Raw genomic sequence first — 21207 nt, 5'->3', positions numbered from 1 at the left:
AGGGGTTGCCCCTCTGCCCGATCGATCTTCGGCATAATGTCATTATGCTTTTTCACCTATCAAGTCTATAAAACCTCTTCTCATTTTGCCATCCATTCTATCTTCGTCTCGAAGTATATTGCTCCCCTTTAAAAGTTATTCCATCTAGTTTTCTTCCGACTTTTGATTGTTTTTCTTCAAGTTCCTTTCTTAATTCACAATTCAATCTCCTCAGTTCTTCATTTAACAATTCTTATTAATGCTTCGAAAATACCATAATACCTGTATACTACTGTTCTACTACATTCAGCTCAAGGAAAATCCCAACCAAAACAAAAACAAAACGTTCGGCACGATCGCCACTATTATGAGAGGTAAGAAAATTTATCGATGAATTGAGAAGTATACCATGAAAAGAAGTTAATGACGGTGCATTTGTGTGTGAAATGGAAAGCATATCGTAATTTAGGTTGATTTTACGGAACTTCTTCTCTACCGGATACGCTTTGTATTCATATTGTCCCACGTGCTTATATTGGTGGGAGTTAATTCGCAATGAAAGTTATATGATGATAATGTTGTTGATTGATCACTCGTAGCAGCATTAAAGACACACTCTATTGATTATCAGAAGTCTCAAACGCCGCTGGACAAAACTCACTAGAATTCACTAAAATTGACACTTCAGTAACAATTGATGACATCTAAAATAAAAAGCAGCAAAGCCAAAATACAATAAATTCAACTCATCAATGACAAAATGTTGGAAAAAATACTTGGACATTTAAATTAGAAATCGATTGTCAACCCTCTCCTACAGTGCATAAAGTCTAAGCATAAACGTAATGGGCCTCATACCCTCATTAGTGCTTAAAATGTACAGATTTTTTTGCACACATATACAAAATAAATAGGAGAAAAACTGGCGCTAATTCAGAATCATATCGATACTTTGACCCGTAAGTCTGGCGTGGAGATACCCTATAAAACATACCAAAACTCCACTAAGTCTTCATTAATTGTTCTGATAGTGGTCATGATTTAAAATTTGTTATGTTTCTTACCTGGTTCGTTTCAATATAATATACATGTACGCTTTCTCACATGTTTCATAGCAAACCGCTGCACAATGCAATTGCATACCGTCTAGTGTACCGACGTTGGGGTGTGGGCACGACTGAAGTTAGCCACTGTAAACTCAGATCCTCATTAAATTCATGTGAGTAATTCATCATTATGGACGCTAACTTCGGACACTCACACCCCACCGTCGGTACGGTGAGAAAGTGTACATTATCATTTTTTTCAAGAAAAAAAATGAATTAAAAAAAAAATAATTCACGCCTTCACCTTGGTTGCATAATATTGGTTCTATACCAATGATTGGAGTGATACAGCAAAGCAGTTATTAGTATACAATCAAGTATCCAGTATTCAATGGATGAGATGAAACAAAAATAATGAGCATGATTAGAGCTAAGAAGGGTATTGAAAATGGTTGGGTGCACAGGCAGAATGCTGCAGAATGCTGCAGAATGCTGCAGAATGCTGTATAACTTCAGCTCAAGTCCAGGGCTGGTGTTTAGATGATTACACTTTGAAAGTTGTATATGTGACTATAGAAAATTGTTGAGATCAAGCCTTGATAGAGATAAGTGACAGCAACCCCTCCTCCCCCTCCCCCCCCCCCCCCCCCGAAGTCACAGTAATTTAATAAATCCAAGTGTACATACCGAATTATCTGATTCCACCAAAGTTAACTAACTTCACAAATGTACATATCCCCATTTCCTTCAAAGTAACTTTAAAAAATTAAGAAAAACTGCCTCAGGCATTGACATAAACTTATATATAAACATTTAATTTTCAAATACAGAGCTAATTGTAGATATTTTTTAAATTCCCTGTAATTTAAAAAACTTTGTACACATCGTGAAGTATTATATTTCAAGGGTACTACCGGTATAGTTCTTTATAATGTCAATCTGTATGTACACATATCCTTGATGTTATCTTATATAATACCATAATATGCATATACTGTAGTTCAAGAGTGAAATACAGTAATTTAATTATTATTATTATTATTATTATTTTTATTTTATTTATTTATTTATTTTTTAATTTTTTTAAAAATTATTATTATTATTATTATTATTATTATTATTATTATTATTTTTTTTTTTTTTTTGGGGGGGGGGTAAATTATGTTATTACCATGCATATTTGTTTTTGTAATAAGCTACCCTACAACATGACTTATAAAAAGGAAATTATATCTGGAAAATGTGTTGATATATGATTTCCACACTGCAATATCCTTTTTCAAACCTTTCTTCTCTGAATAGTTTTTGGCTATCTTAAAAAATCTGCTTTGTAAGGAAAATACTGAGACGTGTGAAGGCTATTTATCTATTTACATTATTTGAGATCGTATGCCTGAATATTGTTTATTTTGTGTATTTTTGTTAATACTCAGATAAAAATGGACAAGATGCAAGTCCCCAGGAGTCATAGTTTCTTGATCATGATTGCAGCCATCTTTCTAATACTGTTGCTGAATAAGGGTAAGATGTGATGAATGTATATGAAGTTTTATAGAATTTTATATGAAATATTACGATATGAATTGTGATAAATTTTTAATTTGAGATCTTGGCACGAGCTATAATTCACTGATTTAATCCAAATTGTCAGCTCTGGTATGGGTCTTTTTTCACTCTGAATATGATCTTATTTGAATCTATTGGATGTAGGCTATGTAGGCTATGAGCCATTGTTAGAACTTTTCAGAGCTTTTCAGTACTTACAATGATTTGTTCCTATATTTCCTAAAGATAGAAGTTTGCACAGTGTAATTTTTAGTTGATAGTCCAAAATATTTCATGAATAGATGTTTGATGGATGTTTGATTTGGAATCAACAGAATTTCATTGTTGTTGTTGTGCAAGTGATAACTCCAGCACGATTTGTTTCAGGGTCTCCTTTTTACTGTATTCCTTACAAGATTTTACCAGTTTTTGTTCAGATTGGTAACAGTTATTTCAATCCTTCAAATAGGGTTTGATTTTGATGTAACAAATATCTTTCATACATAATAGCCCCATTTAGAAACCTTTTTTTAAGATAATGTCATCAATGGGTTAAGATTGTTTTGAGAGACCTGCAAAGAGGGAATAAGATCATCAAATTGTAATTAGAGTTGTACCCAAGATTTTTCAGTAGATTGATACTTCTTGAACAGGCTTTGGTTATAAGACTGTTTTACTGTTTAAACTTTTTGTGATGACACATTCAAGGAATCCCGTATTTTGTAGACTGGTGTTGATTATGCCAATTTACCTCCAGGATTATATACAAAGGAAGTAACTTTCTTCTTTCATCATAATTTCTGTTCCAGGGGTTTTGGGATGTGATGATCCAGGCACTCCTACCGACGGAGTGCGAGATCCACCTGAGAGTGGGGACCCCGTCCCCCTCCCCCCGAAGACAGTGATCCACTTCAGCTGCGATGAAGGCTATCTCTTGGATGGCCCTCCCAAGATCATCTGCACCAAAGAGAACAAGTGGCTTCCAGAAGACAGACCATCATGTATAGGTAAGCAGGGCTTATCATTAAGGCACGGTGGCTCAGTGTTAGAGCGGTGATTTCGTAAGCTGGAGTTCCCGGGTTCAAAACCAAGCCAATGTGCAAGTGCCCCTTGGTAAAGCATCAATGCTCGTCACCAAGTCTCATATAGAGCCATCAGTCCTATGGTTGCTTACTTACAAGCTAAACTGCGTTTCTCTAGCAGTCGGTAATGAATAACCACCTGAAATTAAAATTGTATCAAATCAAGGTGTGGTGGTCTAGTGGATAACTCAGTGGAATGTGAATCAAGTGAGACAGGGGTTCAAATCTCAGTTGTGGTACTAACATCCTTTGGCAAAACGTTAATAAACTCTTTCTACACTCAACTCAGGTGAAGTAAGTGGGTACTTGGTAGGAAGTAATTCCTTTGAATGTTTGAGAACATAATGAGGCAAACTCGGGGAAATCTGGAGTATTAATTTCTAAATTGCGATATAGGTTCATGGAGACATCGTTCTCTTGAATAAGCACTTTATAAACAGCGAATTAAGGTTGTTTTTTTCGTTTTTAATGCACTGTGAACCAAAGAGGGCTTTACCTTGGATGGACACTTCTGATATTGATGGATGGACGGCGAGCATGTGATTTGGGAACTGTCTCCATCGTGTGTTTTGCTTGACTTTCAGTCGTGAGAGTTTGAATCCTTTCCTCTTGCTAAAGAATTAAATATACACTAGGGATTAGCAAGAGTCTTTAATTAAGCACAATCCAAGAGGAGTGAAAATTTACCTGGCAAGAAGGACTTCTACCAATAGGCTGTTGATTAGAAAACCGGCAACGTGCTTCTTACGTTAAGAAATTGTCCTATGGCTTGCTAATTTACAAATGTAGATGTTGATTACAAGGTTACAAGCTTAGAGGAAGTAATTAAGGATAAGCTTGAACATATATTTGTAATTGGAAGCCATCATGATAGTATTAAGTTGCTTTAACATGAAAGGGAAAACCATACATCTCTGATTCATTCAACTCCTTGCAGGTTTTTGTGCTCACCTGACATACCCTAGTCTAAAACTACACCAACAGTCCTTTTCAGGACTACACACACTCAAGAAAGAAAGATTATTGAGAGTCCTTTTCAGGACTTCCCAATCCTCCCTCTCTCTCTCTCACATGGTGCAACTGCAAGCCTACTGTATAAGTCTAAAACTGGTCGTAAATAATGAAAAAACAACACAGAAAGTATTTTGGGGGACTGTTTTCAACTTTGAAAGTACTTTTCATTTGTCTTTTGTTCCAAATCTTTAGCTTAAAAATATGATTTTTGTCTATTTTCCATTTGTTAACATATGAAAATAGAAGAAAAATTGTCTAGTTTTCTCGGAAACACCATAGAAATATACAGCAAGTAGCTCCCCAAATATATTGTTCGCATATGAAAAATTACAAGGGTAGATAGATCTCATGCTTTGCTATAAGGTTCACGGAGGACAATGTCCTGTCAATTCAATATCCCATTGTTGTTTGAAAAAAACATAAATTCTGATTCCAGTTTTAATTTTGATTCTGACTGTGTTATTGATCCAGTTTTCAAAACTACAGGAAATTGGTCTCCTCTGGCATAATAAAGATGGTGCACATCAATGCAATAAAAAGGGATTAATGCTTTAAAATCTGCTATGGCGTAGACATTATTACTGATTATTATTGATATCTTATAGTTTGTTTGAAAATGTGCATAAAAGGTGAATATGCTTTTAGGCGCACAAAGGATTTTTAATGGGAATATGTCTTGCGTGCCTCACTTATTGCAATATCCTTTCATATAGTAAGGTGCTCAAAATCATTGTAATGTAATGGTGAAAATTTGAGTTAAATATGAGGAATGATTGTTCAATCAAATGAAAATTATCTTTATGACCCTATCCCTCTAAGATTGATCTGCACCTTTAAAAAAAAATCCTTATAATGAATTTCACTTCCTTAAAATTTGAACATCTTATGCAAAATCTACTTTATTATGCGCTGGCCCAAACCTGTAGAATTCATTTCCCAATGAAATTCAAAACTTAGTTTGACTTGAATCACTCAACTTCAAACTTTAAAAGAATATTATAGATGAATACCCAAATCAGCTAATAGTAGAGATAAACTAAATTTTGTTTGTTTTTGCTGTATTATAACAATTCAATTTTCATTCCTGTTTCCAACAAAATATTACAAAAGAATTATAATCATTTACAAAAATCAAGGAATGCATATTGGAAACAGAGGAGTCCACCATAAGAAATGCTTGTACGATTGTGGACCCCTCGAGTTATTAAATTAACGAATTTGTAACTACAAAAAGGAACTAGAAATAGGTAAAAAGGGAATGCCCCAAAAAGGGGATATCATTTTCTAATTAACTTTTACCCTCTAAAAATTAGAAAGGAAATTTATCATTAAACACTTCATTTGCTTTAAAAAAAAAATTATATGTTGGGTATCACACATTTAAGACTTTTCAACTGTCTTCCTGTTGGCCCCCTCCACAATATGTTGTGTATTCCGGTTTTCCCGCCCTGTTACAATTTTTTTCCTTATCTTAAATCGTCATTTGCCATTATCATTTGTTTGACAAATTTCTTTAGTATTTTGATTATATTTTGATTTGTCACAAGTTGTCGCCTTATAGGCTTTTTATTATTTGTAATTTTTATGCTTTTATTGTTGTGGATAAAAAAAAAACACTCATATATTTTAATTTACTTAGCTTTCTTGGATGGTCACATAGATTTGTGTAGATTTTGTTATAGCCATAATTTCTGGCAGTAATATTATTCCATGTGGACAATTTTAGAAATGATTGAATGAATGTACCCTAAATATTAGTAGACCTCCATTGTATTTGTCTATTTTCCTTCATTAAAAACAAAAACAAACAAAAAACTTTTGAATATAAGATTTCAAAGGGGACTGACTTGGTTGTTTAATGTTGAGTATTCAAACTCTTCATATTTGAAAAGTACCTGCATGTTTTAAATATTTTCTTTCTTTGGTATTACAAGAAAGCTTTCAGATTAAATGCTTTTTAATTGTATTGTATGGGTTACATGTATTTCCAGAGAAGAGGTTATTTATCAGTGAACATACACATATAACAGCAACCATAGCATGAACTTGAATGAGCTGTTTGGAGTGATACTACATGATGTCTCAAATCCATTCTGAAAGACTGCCCTCTGTCAGCAGTCTGCATCGTAGTTCAGCTCCAAGATCTTTACTCCAGGGCACAAACGAGCAGTTTAGCCTCTCGCAGTTCATGTTTGGACAGGCATAGCATAGATGTCTTCTTTAGAATTGAAAGGAAAACATATATATATATCAGTTATGAATAAATGACTTCTGCCCTACTTCTACAAGACATTTTCTTTGGCATGCTTATTGTTACCAAACACATTCAGGTTGTATGCTGACACTGGCATTCTCTGATGCATGTTAAAAGTAACTATATTGTAATACTTCGGAATTGCTATTTTTGTTTCTGACCCTGTTTTATTTGAGCCTTTATAATCACCAAAACACTCAATAATATCATCTTTACATTGATCTACATTTGCCACTCTCCACCCAGGTGTTAAATGGGTACCCGGTAGGATGCAAAAGCTAATGTGCTTAGATAAGCAAGTGTGCGCTTGTAAAAATGACGCCTGACTGGAATGCTCCCCAGGGAGTGGAGAATGTGCATGCATTGTGTGCGGGTAAGCCTGAATCCGATGACTGGGGTAATAATATATATATATCTGTAAAGCGCTTTGAGAGGGCCTTCGGTCTTGAAAAGTGCTATATAAGAACTAGCTATTATTATTATTATTATTATTATTATTAAATTCCAAAAGAAGCATACATATAATTGTAATTATGATTGGGTTAGTTTTACCTAATTACTAATATTTAGCATGTGTGTGTTTGTAATTAGCAACCAGAGGACCCATGGCTTTAAGTCCTCTCTAAGGGACTTGGTAATGAGGATTAATGCCATACCAAAGGGCACTATCTCGTCGACTGGTTTTGAACCTGGAATCTCCCGTTTAAGGGACCACTGCTCTACCACTGAGCCATCGCTCCTCCTGAAGGCATATATTACAAATATTAAATACCCTGCATTTGATTTTTCAATTTAGAATGTGAGCCTATTGGACCTTGAAGTAGGGATACAAACCCTTTAAGCATTAATTTGCAATGAAATCTGCACAAGATGAACACAAATATTTCTTCTATGAAAAAAGACCTGTACCCAATTTAATTAACACAATGCTGTTTTGCTCTTGGATTGATATTGCTTAAGCTAATGCTTACAAATTAATTCTACCCTTGATAAGGAAAGGTGAAAAAATTCATGCTCAGAAATGGTGTGCCCCTCGATTTTCCACTTCTTGAATGGTGCATAAATCTTAAACTCAAAGCCCAAAACAGTCATGATTGAATCCTTTTCAAGGCGTTGATGCACTGTAAATATTGCCAGGATGAAAACAGTTTTATATTCAAAGGATATTGCTTGTTTAAAGATTTTGACATAACCCTGAAGGATGCTTACTTTTCACTTGCTTCTATTGTTTTGAAAATTTAGGGGACAAAACACATTCATGTAGATCTATATTTAATTCAAGTTTTAATGATATCAAACATTTCCTCTACATATAGTTCATTTTATGGATGCACAATAACTATTTCATAAAATGAAATTTATGTTGTTTTTAATCATTTTAATGCATGGTCTTTTTGAGAAAATAACCAGTACAAAATCTACAATCAGTTTCAGAAATGCTTTAGTAGTACTGTACAATGTTTCTTGGGTATTTAGACATTTGGATTCATGCTCTTAACATAAGAAAAACACTCCATACATATTTTCCTATTGAAGAAATATCTTTTGAAACTTGTCCTGATCTTTTTGTCACATCTATTGGAAGTGCAAGAATTGAGGCTGAATGATTCTTAAATTTGATTATTGTGCAGTTTTCCCCCTTCATCAGACAAAGCCTTATTTGAGCATAAAAATTTATCAATGATGCAGACTTAAAATGTAATGTGCACCTCATTGCATGCATTACCTTACAAAAATGAATGCAGACTATCGGGGGAATTTATAATCAAATCAATTGGGAATGAAATAATTTGTGGCATATTTGATTTTGGGCTAAGTGAATTAGAGCTGGTATTAAACTGATGAAACTGATATGAATTCCAGCAGTTTTTTTAATGTCATGCTTAATGGATGGTTTCACAATACAAGAAAAACAATTTAAATGGTAAAATCTTTATTTTATTTATACCCGATAACCCACAATTTATTGTGAGACTTTTTCCTCCATGAGGTATTATCTTAAAAATAAAATTTGAGTAGTGAAGCACTAATGATGACTGAAAATCAAAAGGGGCTTACAAGGAAACGGGATTAATACTGCCTTTAAAGACGCATTATTGAATATTCATTTGGAAATGAAGTGTATGCCTGTGCAAAATTTCTCATAATGCAATGTTCACATTGACAATTGAGCACAATACTGTCATGAGATCTTATACAAATTGGACAGGGTGCTACAAGAATTTTTTTCACCACTTGCCCTGTCGGGCAAGTGGGTTTTCAATTTACTTGCCCAAACAATATTTCCACTTGCCCAAAACTTTAAAGCGAAAAAGGACTCGAGGTTAAAGCATTTATTATCTCGTAATGATAAGTTAGTGTTTTAGATAGCAAATTAATGCACATACATGTACTAGGCCTGAGTCAATCCGTTTAACCGACGGTTATCCGACCGCATTCATCAAAACCGTTTGGCATTTCTTGCTCCATTTAACCGTTATTTTTATACATTTTGGAATGTGTTAATAGCCGGTGATAAAGATAATCAAAGAAACCGCAGTGTAATGTTACACCCTGGCCGCTGCGCGCCAGCTTTCTGGCAGCAGTAATCTCCATGAATGAATTTGTAAACAATAAAACAACCAGCCCCCATATCTCTTTTCTCACCCTCTTTATTCCCTTCTCTCTGCAATGTGTTTATCGCTCATGTACCTTTTCTTATTACTGCACTCTCTCATGTCCCTGCATGCCTGGTCCATGCATGCTCTCTCAGTCACACACACATGTACACACAAACCTCCGGCGCCCAAATACACTGTACATACACACAGATAGAGAGCGCATGCTTATCACATGCACACATGTGGGCGTGGCTTCTTGACCTCCCACTGAACTGGGTACAGTGAAAGCACGCGCGGTCACCAACCTGTAATTTATGCTGGTATCAAACTCCACCCACATAGCTAGAGAACCTTCCTGATTGGTCACTAACTTGGATCAGCTCATTGCAGGGTGTGTCTTGGGTGTGTGTGATACACATTTCCACATAATTTCATATGGCAATGATACATGCAGGGAGCTCTCTCCCTGACCACGTGCAAACATTGCATTGCAAAGGCATATATAAACACGTCACAGATCAAGCTGTCTTCACAGAGTAACTTTGCAAGTTTGCAAGGTTAATCATGATATCAGATTCAGAGGAATAATAAGACATGTTTTATGTTAACTGTACTTAATAATAACCTAATATGTCAAAGAAAATGGTCAACAAAGGATGGTTGAAGGTTTAAAAAACGCATTTTATTGATTCTCCATAAATAATCAGATTCACATGAATCTCGGCAAGGTAGAATGGTTCAAGCAGGTTTAAGTTTTTAATATTCAGTCATGTAAAAAAGCATAATGACCCTGTTGTAAAAAATATGATACAAACATGTCATTAATGGTAGCCACATGTACCATGGTGCAACATCACATGTGTGTCTGTGCAAGCCGCTGTCATTTGGAAACGTAGGCTAATTTTCAGCTGTTAATAATTTGGGTCAACTCTTCCATCAAGAAACGTCATGTAAATAATGGGTAATCAACTATTTTAAATAAAGTACGGACATTTTTATTTCATCATTCACTGCTATAAATATCATGCCAAAATTTGTAAATTCTTACTAAATAATAATATTGAAGATATTTTACGATAAATCTCGGATAAGTATGCGAAAACTAGACTAAACAACGTCGCTAAAACCATGAAAACAAAACAACAACGGCTTATATTCTGGGGGTCTCGATACTATTATCAAAATGACTCGCTCGGTCGGATCTTGAGACCGCAGTAATAAATTGAAAACGAGACAAAAACATTCATCTGATTTATATGAGCAGCGAGTTTTAAATAATATGTTCACAATCATTAACAGTCATTATGAATAAATATCAAACATTTGACTTTTTGTACTTACTAGAAAATCCCTGTTGTTTATTCCATTCCGATTCGCACGTGTTCATTTCCCTAGAATAATGACGTCATATTTGGCGTGATTCAACCAATCGGCAATCAGAGAATAGCAAAGGCCTGTCGGTGCGGCCTGCAGAGCTAGAGAGAGAGAGCGCGAATAAGCTCGCAGCTGGTACGATCGCGCTAGCTGTCTCTAGCTAGCTCACGGCCGGCCGTGCGTGGAAGCGGAGCGGCATTCATGGCTTGAAGTGTCACTGTTGCATGCGCGCTGAGCTAGCTGAGCTGGCTAGCTGTCTGTGAAGTTTTTTCGAAATCGGAACGATCGCTTTTTTGCTTCTGGATTTTGACGACGGGTAAGAAGTTGACGGGTGAATGGTAGAGTTCTTGGACACTAGGAAATTACTGTAAAAGTATCACTTGCCCGAATCGGGCAAGTGATAATTTGATTTACTTGCCCGACGGCTCAATTTGGTTGCCCCGGGACGTCGGGCAAGCGGGTTTGTCGCGCCCTGTTGGAGCTGAAAACTCTGTTTTAATATGTGACATTTCATCGTACATGGTTCAGTTTCTTTCTCACAAGCAAACATTAATTTTGTGTAATAACTCAGTTATACAATGCCATATCAGGGCCTTGTAACACAAAGGTTTGTTAATTTAAAACGATGATTCTGATTGGTTAATTGTCAGCCTTTTGAACAATAAGTGCATGCAACAATGATCTTTATTGGCTATTTTCATTTTGCAATTGAATGCAAACCTGTGAGTAATGGGATTCTTGAAAGGGATGGGGCTAATGTTTCCTCTTGTTGAATGGCTTCAAGTTTTTATATATAATATATATTGATCTATTAATAGGAGGGAGAGGGAGAATGAGAGATTTTTAACACTTCCTCAGAGTACTCTCACTGTGAAGTTACAAAACATGTTTTACTTAATATATTTGAAAAAGGCAAGTTCTTCCATTGGATGAGCCATTAATGTATATGGTCTTCTAAAATGTAAATCAATTATTTACCTTTCTGAAAAAAATAAATAGAAGGGGGATGCCAGAACCCTAAAAGAACTTAATCATTAAATTATGTTTGTGAGACCTTGATAACCAGATGATGGATTGGCTCAATTTGAATAGTTTATAGTCGGGCAGATGGACGAGAGAAGGTGTGAGCTTGTATACTCATTTATTAATTGCATGAAATCGTTGTAGATCAGCCTTCCCCAAATTATTCAGGAGCATGTATTGTCTGCTAGGTTCAACCCAATTTCATGTAATCACTTATAAATAGAACCGGGTTAATGGTCTGAAATGTGTGCCAAAGAAGATTATGGATGACACTACTTTGGTTAAAACATCAGTGTCATTATCAATATTGCCAGAATATCAATCCCATCATTTACCCTACAAATGCTTTAAGTTTGTGAGGATATTTGCAGTTGAAAAAAAGAAGAATAAAAAAAAAAAAAAAAAAAAAAATTGAGGGGGGGGGGGGGGAGTGGGAGGAGGGATGGGTTATGACTATGCATCCAATATATCATGTTTGTGATGCAAGTGGATAGAGATCTTGCAATTCATAAAATGATATCAGATGGTAGAGCTTCCGGAGGCAAATAAGTATACAATATATATATCTTTAAATAACTTTCATCTAATTTTGAATAGATGAATGGAAGTTGTCATCCAGCCTTCATGTAGCCAACTCTCGGCTCTGTGTAAATATATCTTATTTCTCATGAACCTGCACATGTAATGTGTACTATGATGCTTTTATTAAAGTTTGTGATAAACCATGAAGAATGGATGAAAACTGAGTGTGATGTACCCAGACATTCTCATAACCCAGTTGTTGGAAGCTGGCAGAGTTTCATCCAAACGCAATCCTTGCCCGACTTCATGCCAATGTCGTGATCGATGTGGCGTTCCACTTTCACCCTGTTCCAAAGTCGTCACATCGTGTTTACCTCCCTCCCAAATTGAGATCGGGGATTGGTTTTGTTTCATATACCAAGGTATCTAGTTGCTCGATCCTGGGATGTTATCATCGAGTCAAACGTGATGTAACACCTCCAGCCAAGCACTGTCTGCAACTGTCTTATTGCGCTCGTTTTCTTCTTAGGTTCCACGATTATGCTCTTCGTCGTGTTTGGGGTTGGATTACGGAAGGAGGTCGTGATGTTGTCTGACAGAATACTCTGCACTTTTTTTCATAATATCTATGTAATTAAGGAATTGGGAAGATCTGATCAGAAATTAATCATATTTTTGGATTAGCATGCCTGAAAGCGAGGTTATTTTGTGAGCTTGGAGCTTTCAAGGATATTAGGAAAATGTCTGATCTTATGTGATCATGATTGAATGAGACGTCTCTACTCATGGTCTAATTGCACTCTTTTCTTCTTATAAAAGTAGCAAATTTATTTAAATTTGTTTTTAAATTTATAATACAAGAATAATCAAGTATATCAATTATAACAAAGAAAATAACATTTCCCAAAAATGTAACCTAAGTTATGCTCAATATTCTTACATTTTTGGAGAGAATGGGAAGTTTATCTTATTTCTCAATAGGAAACCCATTAAAGAGGATTCAATTTTTTTCTTATATCTTTTTCAGTGTATTCTCTTTTATTTTTGATCATCTTGTGCATAGCAAGATCTGTAAATGGTGGTGTTATATGAAGCCAAAGTCCTAGTCCATATCTTCTTTGGTGTGACTCTCTGTATCTGGAATTTTAAAGATATAAGGTTTAGGAATAGAAGTGAGGACATACAATTGATGCCTTTGAAAAACTAGCCTTGTCACTGTCACTTTAAATTTAAGTCAATTTGACATCAGAAGTCTCTTATCTCTAGGTCTGTTAGTATAAAATCCAGTAAATCAATGTAAAATTATAGTTATGTATTGACAAATATAATCATTCGCAAGCATTTGTATATCATTCTCCAGTAAGACCAAGATAAGGTCAGAGGTTAAGATACATTCTAATGGGTTAAATTATATGACGTTAAACACTTTTTTTCCAAAGGTCAAGAAGAAAAAGAGGGAGAGAGAGAGAGAGAGAGAGAGAGAAAGAGGAGGGAGGGAGAGAGAGAGAGAGAGAGAGGGGGGGGGGGGGGGGGAGAGAGAGAGAGAGAGAGAGAGAGAGAGAGAGATGGAAACGGAGGCAAATGTTGATCAGAGAAGTGTGACATTTGCCTCTTTTTTTTCTTCCCTAAATCTAGGCCAAACAGTACAAATTGGGATGCAACAATAGCAATCAAACCTGCAGATGAGTGAAATATGATCGGTGACGTCGAGCAATGGGGGTTTGCTTAGGGTAAAGCTAGCCTGGCTGGCTGGCATGCTCGCAGGGCGGAAAGGGGGTGAGAGCTTTCTCCTGCAGGTGCTTTGAGAATACAGCAATACCAAATCAACAGAGGTTTACTTGAAACGAGTCCATGTCCCTACAAAACAGAAAAAATATTCTAGAATTGCCCATTATCTTGTGAAAGAAGACACTTCCGTATATTCCGGTAGTATGTGTGTATCAGTTTCACCTCCTGGTCCCTGACTTTGTAATTGTTTATTGTAATCCTAGAATAGTAAGAATAATATTGGTGTGAGATTTTTGTCAATTGATATCTTGCAGCTTCTGTAAAGATAGCCAGCAGAGCTTTACAATTTAACAATGACAAACAAGAGAAATGGCAATAAAAGTGAATGTAATGATCTTATTGGCTGTCTTTTCTCTCCTTTGTGTGTGATTAAAAGTAAAAATACTGAATATTATCCACATGGTCAAGAAAATCAAGTGACTTTGAATGAATTATTTTATTAATGCACTTTGTCTATTTACTCTTGACTTATCCTGTTGAAGGAGAATTATATGTTTAGTGTCAGTTTTCCTCTTACAAAAACATTTATAAGAATTTAAAAAGTGGATTGATTTTTAAAAAATGCAAGAGGGTAATGACACCCAGTATATATATATATATATATTTGTAAAGAAAATGAAATTGAAGATATCTCAAAGCAGATGTTCTAGGTATGGAGTTACCTCTCACATTTAAATAGCTGGAGAAGCGTCATATACTGCTCAATTGTCATTATGGAGTGCATTGGGAATAACATTTTTACAGATTGTCAAGACCATATTTTTTTTTGATTTTCACAAGTTCTCACTATCAACAATTCACTGAAAATTGATTTTACAACAGATTGTGGCTTTATAGAGCAAAAAGTTGATTGGTTGATATAACTCATTCACCAAAGCATTATAAAAACCTTTTCACTTTGAGGATTATGAACTTTCTGATAAACAAACCTTCAGAAAATAATGTTTGGAATTATGACCCTTCTGAAAAACGAGTGTCTCCCTCACATTTCTAAATAGAATTTCAATTACATACTTGAAAAGTTTATGTGTAGCTTTAATGAGAAAGAATATAAAATGTGTACAATCATTGAGCATTTACTCTAGAAGCCCATCTATGTTTAACATCATGTAGTAATGGTTTATTGAATTAATAAAATAAAATCAATTGCGGCTCGAAAGCCGAATTATAGGTTTTGTACAATAGAAAAAGCAAACATCAAAATTACAGTAAACAAAATAGGTAATAACATGAGTTAATCAAAGCAATGAAATCATAATGACAAAGTTTAAGTGAAAATTACTCAAGTAAAAGTGTTTGAAAATGAGAATGTATGTTTTAAAGTGAGAAGAAAACAAAGTGTGCAATGTGACAGTACCTTCCCTTTGTCAATGTATGGCCCAGACTGCTCCTTGATTTTGGAATGATAGTTTATGCAGCTGGAACTAAGAAGCCTTGGGTTTCTTTAACTTTTGTATATAGTGTTATTGATTTTTTAAAAATTGTGTTTCAGTAAAGCAAGATTTTTTTTCTCAGAAAAAAAAGGGAATCAGACACTTGAAAGCCAGTGAGTGTCTGGAACATCTTGCATGTCTTTTATGTGATGAATAGATATGTTGCTGTGTTCCTTAACTTTTGAAGATTGTTATGGTTTCGTCACAAATTTAATATCAATTGCCAGGAAAAAAATATAATTTTGTATAATCGATGAAGAAATTAAAACAATTACCCGGTAGTTAAAAATCAATTTCCATAATGATCACAATACATAAAACAAGAAAAGAAGCTGGCGAGAAAACAGGAATTTACATTACAATATTTGTTAATCTTCATGCTACCTACAAGTTTGTTGTCCATGTAATTAAAAAAACAATATAAAAAAACAAAGAATGTATTGAATGAATTGATGGAGAAATCGTTGGCATACATTTCTTCTTATTTTGTTATGATAAAAAAACTGATGAGAAAGTTAAAAATTTACCTGACATTATTTGCTTCTCCTTCCTGCAACCTACAAAACTTGTAGTCTATACATTGAAGAAAAAAATGGATGGGTTAAAAGAATTGAAAGAGCAATTGTTGGCATCTTGGTGATGAGAAAATCTAATCAGGCCTTGTCTACTTGTCGAGTTTACCAAACAATCTAGCTGTAAAAATGACTTTCACCATCAGTGTCTCAAAGAAGATACTACTCTCTGATGAATAGCAAACCTTTATTTTTTAGTACAAGGATAATTAACTCTTCATCTCTTATAGCATGTTTCTATTTTGTTCAAGGGAAGAGCTTGTCAAGAATGAAGAAAAAACAACAACAATATGTTGCTTTTATAAAGTCTATTTTCATTAATTATAGTCCCTTCTTATGTTATTCTCTCCAGCATTTATTTGCTCATCGCCTTAATCGCCATAGCAATGTGCATTCAATTGATGACAAAAAGATGGATAAATCTTTTGGTCCTATGCATGGAAAGGTTGTTTCACGTATAGAGTAGCTGCTTGTCCAAATGAACTCAAGTGTCATGGGAAGTTTTGTTAATATGTTTGCTGGTTTTTCCAGGATTCAAGTAGGTTCTAGAGAAGTTCTGATGAGATTTATTTTTGTTCTAATCTTTTAGACTTAAAGATAATTGGAAAATTTGGTGTATCTTATATTTTGTTATAGAATGAAAAAAATCAAGATTATTATGGTTTCTACACCTTGAGTGAATATGGTGTATAAGATTGTCAATGTGTAACAGATACAATGTACTACATGCCATTTAAAGGGAGCTTGGTGGAATTCAAGAACAATTTGCTTGTTCATTCTTCTTTTTCTCACTGTTTTCACTCATCTTCTTCAACTTTGTTTGCACCATCAACCATTCATATTTTATGATTTTGTTCATAATTTATTATTTTGATGCAAAGAATGCATATACGTGATGTACTTGACCTAACTTCTTTGCGTCATGATGCCATGTGGCATATTTGGTATCATCGTGGCATGTACGGCATCATCGTGGCACGTACGGCGTCATCGTGGCACGTATGGTGTCGTCGTGGCACGTATGATATCGTCGTGGCACGTATGATATCATCGTGGCACGTATGGTATCATTGTGGCACGTGCGGTGTCATCGTGGCACGTATGGTATCGTCGTGGATTTTCTCTGATGGCTATATTGTGTATAATTAAGCAGAAGCTGTAGAAAAAGAAGGGGATATTTTATAGCTTCTAATTAGTTTTTGTGGTAACTTTTTGAAGGTCTTCTAAGATCCTTAGCTCATATTCAATTCAGCACTTGAATGATGTCAGTATTTTACTGGAGCTTAGTAGAAGGGCTTAAGTGCTATTCAGAACAAATACCAGTATTTTTATTTTATCATTAAGTCAACTTTTAAGCCTTAAGTCAACTTTTAAGCCTTAAAGAGAACCGGTAACTTTGTCTCAGATTCTGAAACAAAATCCTAGATTTAGCTCATGCTGCAATGATTATTATAAACCTTTAGGTCAGTCAGGAACCCCATGACTTTTACAAGCCGATCGCCTCTCTGATTATCAAGATATTTATGATTGGAAATCGAAACCAAATTTTGCGTTTGCCTAACGGTGCCTAACTACAGTCTATTGGGGAAAATGAGTATGTTAAAACCGGTCACTCAAAGAGTTTTACTTTTTTGAGGCACTTCTTGATAATTTTGAAGCACAATTTTTTTTAGGGCTTCAATATTACACCATATCACAGACAATGATAACACGTAGGGCCGTGCATCTCAGATTTAACATGATTAAACGATGCCTTTAATACATACTGTAGGCCACCTTGATGTCTGGTAGCTCATCCAATATAATGTTCAATAAACGTGCTGCACTAAACATGCTCGGTCATGTGGGCACACAGCTTTATGATGAGCCGCATATCCTGCTGATCAAGGCCTCAGAAATAATCGGCCTAAGTCCGCTAGCTTTAAATTTAGAGTAAAATACTTAGCCAAAAGCTCAACAGAAGGCAGAGGTGTGCTAAGTACTGTATCTACATGTAAGCATAAAACTTGATCTGAATCTTTATTATAACAAGATACAGGGTTGTAATTGGAACAAAAAGCCTTTTTATTATATCTTTGGTCTATGACACCTCCTTTTTCCCCTCTATGATTTCATTTAAAACACTTTCGGACTTCGGTAGTTATCTGAATATATAACCATTTCTATGGAACTTTGCTTCAAGATCGTTAACTCTTAATCATATACCTATGCACATGCGAGGGATTTGTACATGATCATGTATGTTTAATTCAATTAAATTGTAATTTGGATCATAAAAAGTAATGAATTTCAAGGCAGACTGCTTATACTTGATGACGAGGCTCAATGTTGCGGTCTATCACTTCTTAGAAAGAAATGTAATTAAATGTAATAAACCAAACATTGTATTCCAAGGCGGGGGAAGATGATATTTCATGGTCAACAATCTCCCTGTTCCGCAAGTGAAATCATCTCCTGGAATCGTGTCAAACGTTATCTCGTTGACGGACGGGCGTGACTCAAGCAATATTTCATCACCACGTCCACCGAGTTTGTTGGGCCATCTCAACATAAACTCATAACACGTCCCCGCTATCATCACCCTCATGACCACTGGTGTGTGTCTCCTTTTGTGTCTGACCTGCCATGGTTTGTCCTCCATGTACTTTATCATTTCTCAGGATTCATCCCTCTGTCTCTACCTCTGTCTCTCTCTGCCTCTCCATCTCTCTGTCTCTCTGTGTCTTTTTCTCTGTCTCTCTTTCTTTCTCTCTATCTCTCTTTGTCTCCATACCTTCCCTCTGTCTCTACCTTTGTCTCTCTGTTTCTCTGTGTTTCTCTGTGTTTCTCTCTATCTATCTCTGTCTCCACACCTTTCCTCTGTCTCTACCTCTGTCTCTCTCTGTCTCTCTCAGTCTCTCTCTCTCTGTCTTTCTCTCTATCTATCTTTGTCTCCACACCTACTCTCTGTCTCTACCTCTGTCTCTCTCTGTCTCCCCGTGTCTCTCAGTCTCTGTGTCCTTCTCTCTGTCTCTACCTCTGTCTCTCTGTCTCCCCGTGTCTCTCAGTCTCTGTGTCCTTCTCTCTATCTCTCTTTGTCTCCGCTCCTTTGTTGTCTTTCAAAGAAGACCGCCCTTCCTCCATCCCCCCTCCCTCCATCCCCCCTCCCTCCATCCCCCCTCCCTCCATCCCCCTCCATCCCCCCCTTCCTCCCCCCTCCCACCACTCCATCCCCCCTCCCTCCATCCCCCTCCCTCCTCCCCCCTCCCACCACCAACTCTAGGCCTGCCGAATGATTATTAAATAATCTTGAATTAGGTTAAACGTCACTGACTTGCCAGCAGGTAATTTGGCGCATCAATCAAATTAGCCAGTGAACATGAATGAATGGATGGAAACCAGGTTCTCCAATATTCGTTGGGGGATGCGGTCGGTGATGATAATTAAGAGCTGTATGCATTCATTGGTCATGCATTATGCCATGCCTTAATGGCGTGCCCGACTTTTGCGTATTTGTGTTCCATGTCTCATTTTTCCTTCACCTGATCAGCAAAACAACAATATACATATATCATCACGAGATGGTATCGATGAGGCCCCCACTTATACTTCCTTCAATTAAATATCTTTATTTAGCTCCATAATTGCTTATCGGGCGTGTAAATATCTTCTATTTCTTTTGATCCTTTTCGCTCATTGCAGTTTGATCTTCTGGCTGTTGACCTTTTAAGGCAATATTTAACCTTTTTGCAAGTTTTCTTCTGTGGTGGAATTGTGCATAGATGTATATTAGATTATTAAACCAATGCTTGAAAGTTTCTGACTAGATCTTGATTATCAAAAGAGAAATTTAGAAACTTGTGTTTACCTGAGAATTGTTATACATGTTTGCCAAAAGGTAAGAATACACCTTAGGAATGTTTTTCTTTTTCTTTGAATATTTTGCTGCCTATCATTGTATTTCAGACCTTTTCTATTAGATTTTCAAAAAGCAAGTTTTTAAAAGATGTAAATGCAATAGAAAGAATTGTTCTATTCTAAAACTTATAAGAACTCCTCGAATGAAGATCATATTGTTTCTTCACCCATTGACTCCTGAAATGTCTCTCTCCCATATGTTTTATACAGGGACCACCTGGTTCCTATAGGAAAAGGGTTAAATAAGAATTTTTTTTTTCATGAGGAAGGAAGGGGAATGAGTACTGAGATATGATGTTATATTATTTTTCCCTCTTTTATTCTTGTGTAAGGACAAACGTTACAGTGTTTCTCTGACTATATATGGGCTAAAAAGGATCAACATAATCTATTCATATCTAAAAAGAGGTAACTTAAAAACCCTGTTAAGTTCAATGTGGTGTAAATTATTATGTAGAAGTGAGCAAGAGATGAATTAAAAGCCGAGATTAAAAGCAAGTTTACAGGAACCATATTGATATTGAGTCCTTTATCACCGGAATAGGTTAAATGTCATTCTTGTGTAAGGACAAACAGTGGTTCTCTAAACATATGTATTGTAAATGGGCTCAAAAAGGAACAGCATTCATATCTAAAAGAGGTAACGTAAAAACCCTGTTAAGTTCACAATGTGGTGTAAACTATTATGTAGAAGTGAGCAAGAGATGAATTAAAAGCCTAGATTAAAAGCAAGTTTACAGGAACCATATCAATATTGAGTCCTTTATCACCGGAATGGGTTAAATGTCATTAAAGGTGCTTTCATCAAACTCCAATTAACATGCCCATCAGCTTGACTCCAGTCAGGTGGCACTAATATTTGATTAGAAGATTTTTGGTTAAATTTGCCTGTGAGGTATCATAATACATCATATTACTATCCCATCCATGTTTACAGACTCAAAGGTCAATTGATCTCTTTGTATAGAGCCAAATATGGAACTTCTGTCTCTGTCTCTGTCTCTCTTACTCTCTCCCTTTCTCTTTTTCTTACTCTTTCCTATTTACCCCTTGCTTTCATGTGTTTATTGTCACTTTT

The 21207-nt window shown here is 35.6% G+C and overlaps 1 protein-coding gene across 1 annotated transcript; it reads left to right on the top strand.

Annotated features, from left to right (window-relative positions):
* Nucleotides 1–279: 279 nt before the first annotated feature.
* Nucleotides 280–3627, top strand: LOC105437628 (sushi domain-containing protein 4-like). The gene is made up of 3 exons (XM_030999117.1): nt 280–353; nt 2459–2546; nt 3380–3627. The coding sequence occupies exons 2-3, from the start codon at nt 2465–2467 to the stop codon at nt 3625–3627; spliced, it is 330 nt and encodes a 109-aa protein (XP_030854977.1). The 5' UTR covers nt 280–353; nt 2459–2464.
* The last annotated feature ends 17580 nt before the right edge of the window (nt 3628–21207 follow it).

The sequence above is a fragment of the Strongylocentrotus purpuratus genome, unplaced genomic scaffold (genome assembly GCF_000002235.5).
Source record: "Strongylocentrotus purpuratus isolate Spur 01 unplaced genomic scaffold, Spur_5.0 spur5_scaffold_5, whole genome shotgun sequence".
NCBI lineage: Eukaryota > Metazoa > Echinodermata > Echinoidea > Camarodonta > Strongylocentrotidae > Strongylocentrotus > Strongylocentrotus purpuratus.
This window is presented reverse-complemented; position numbering and strand designations above follow the sequence as displayed.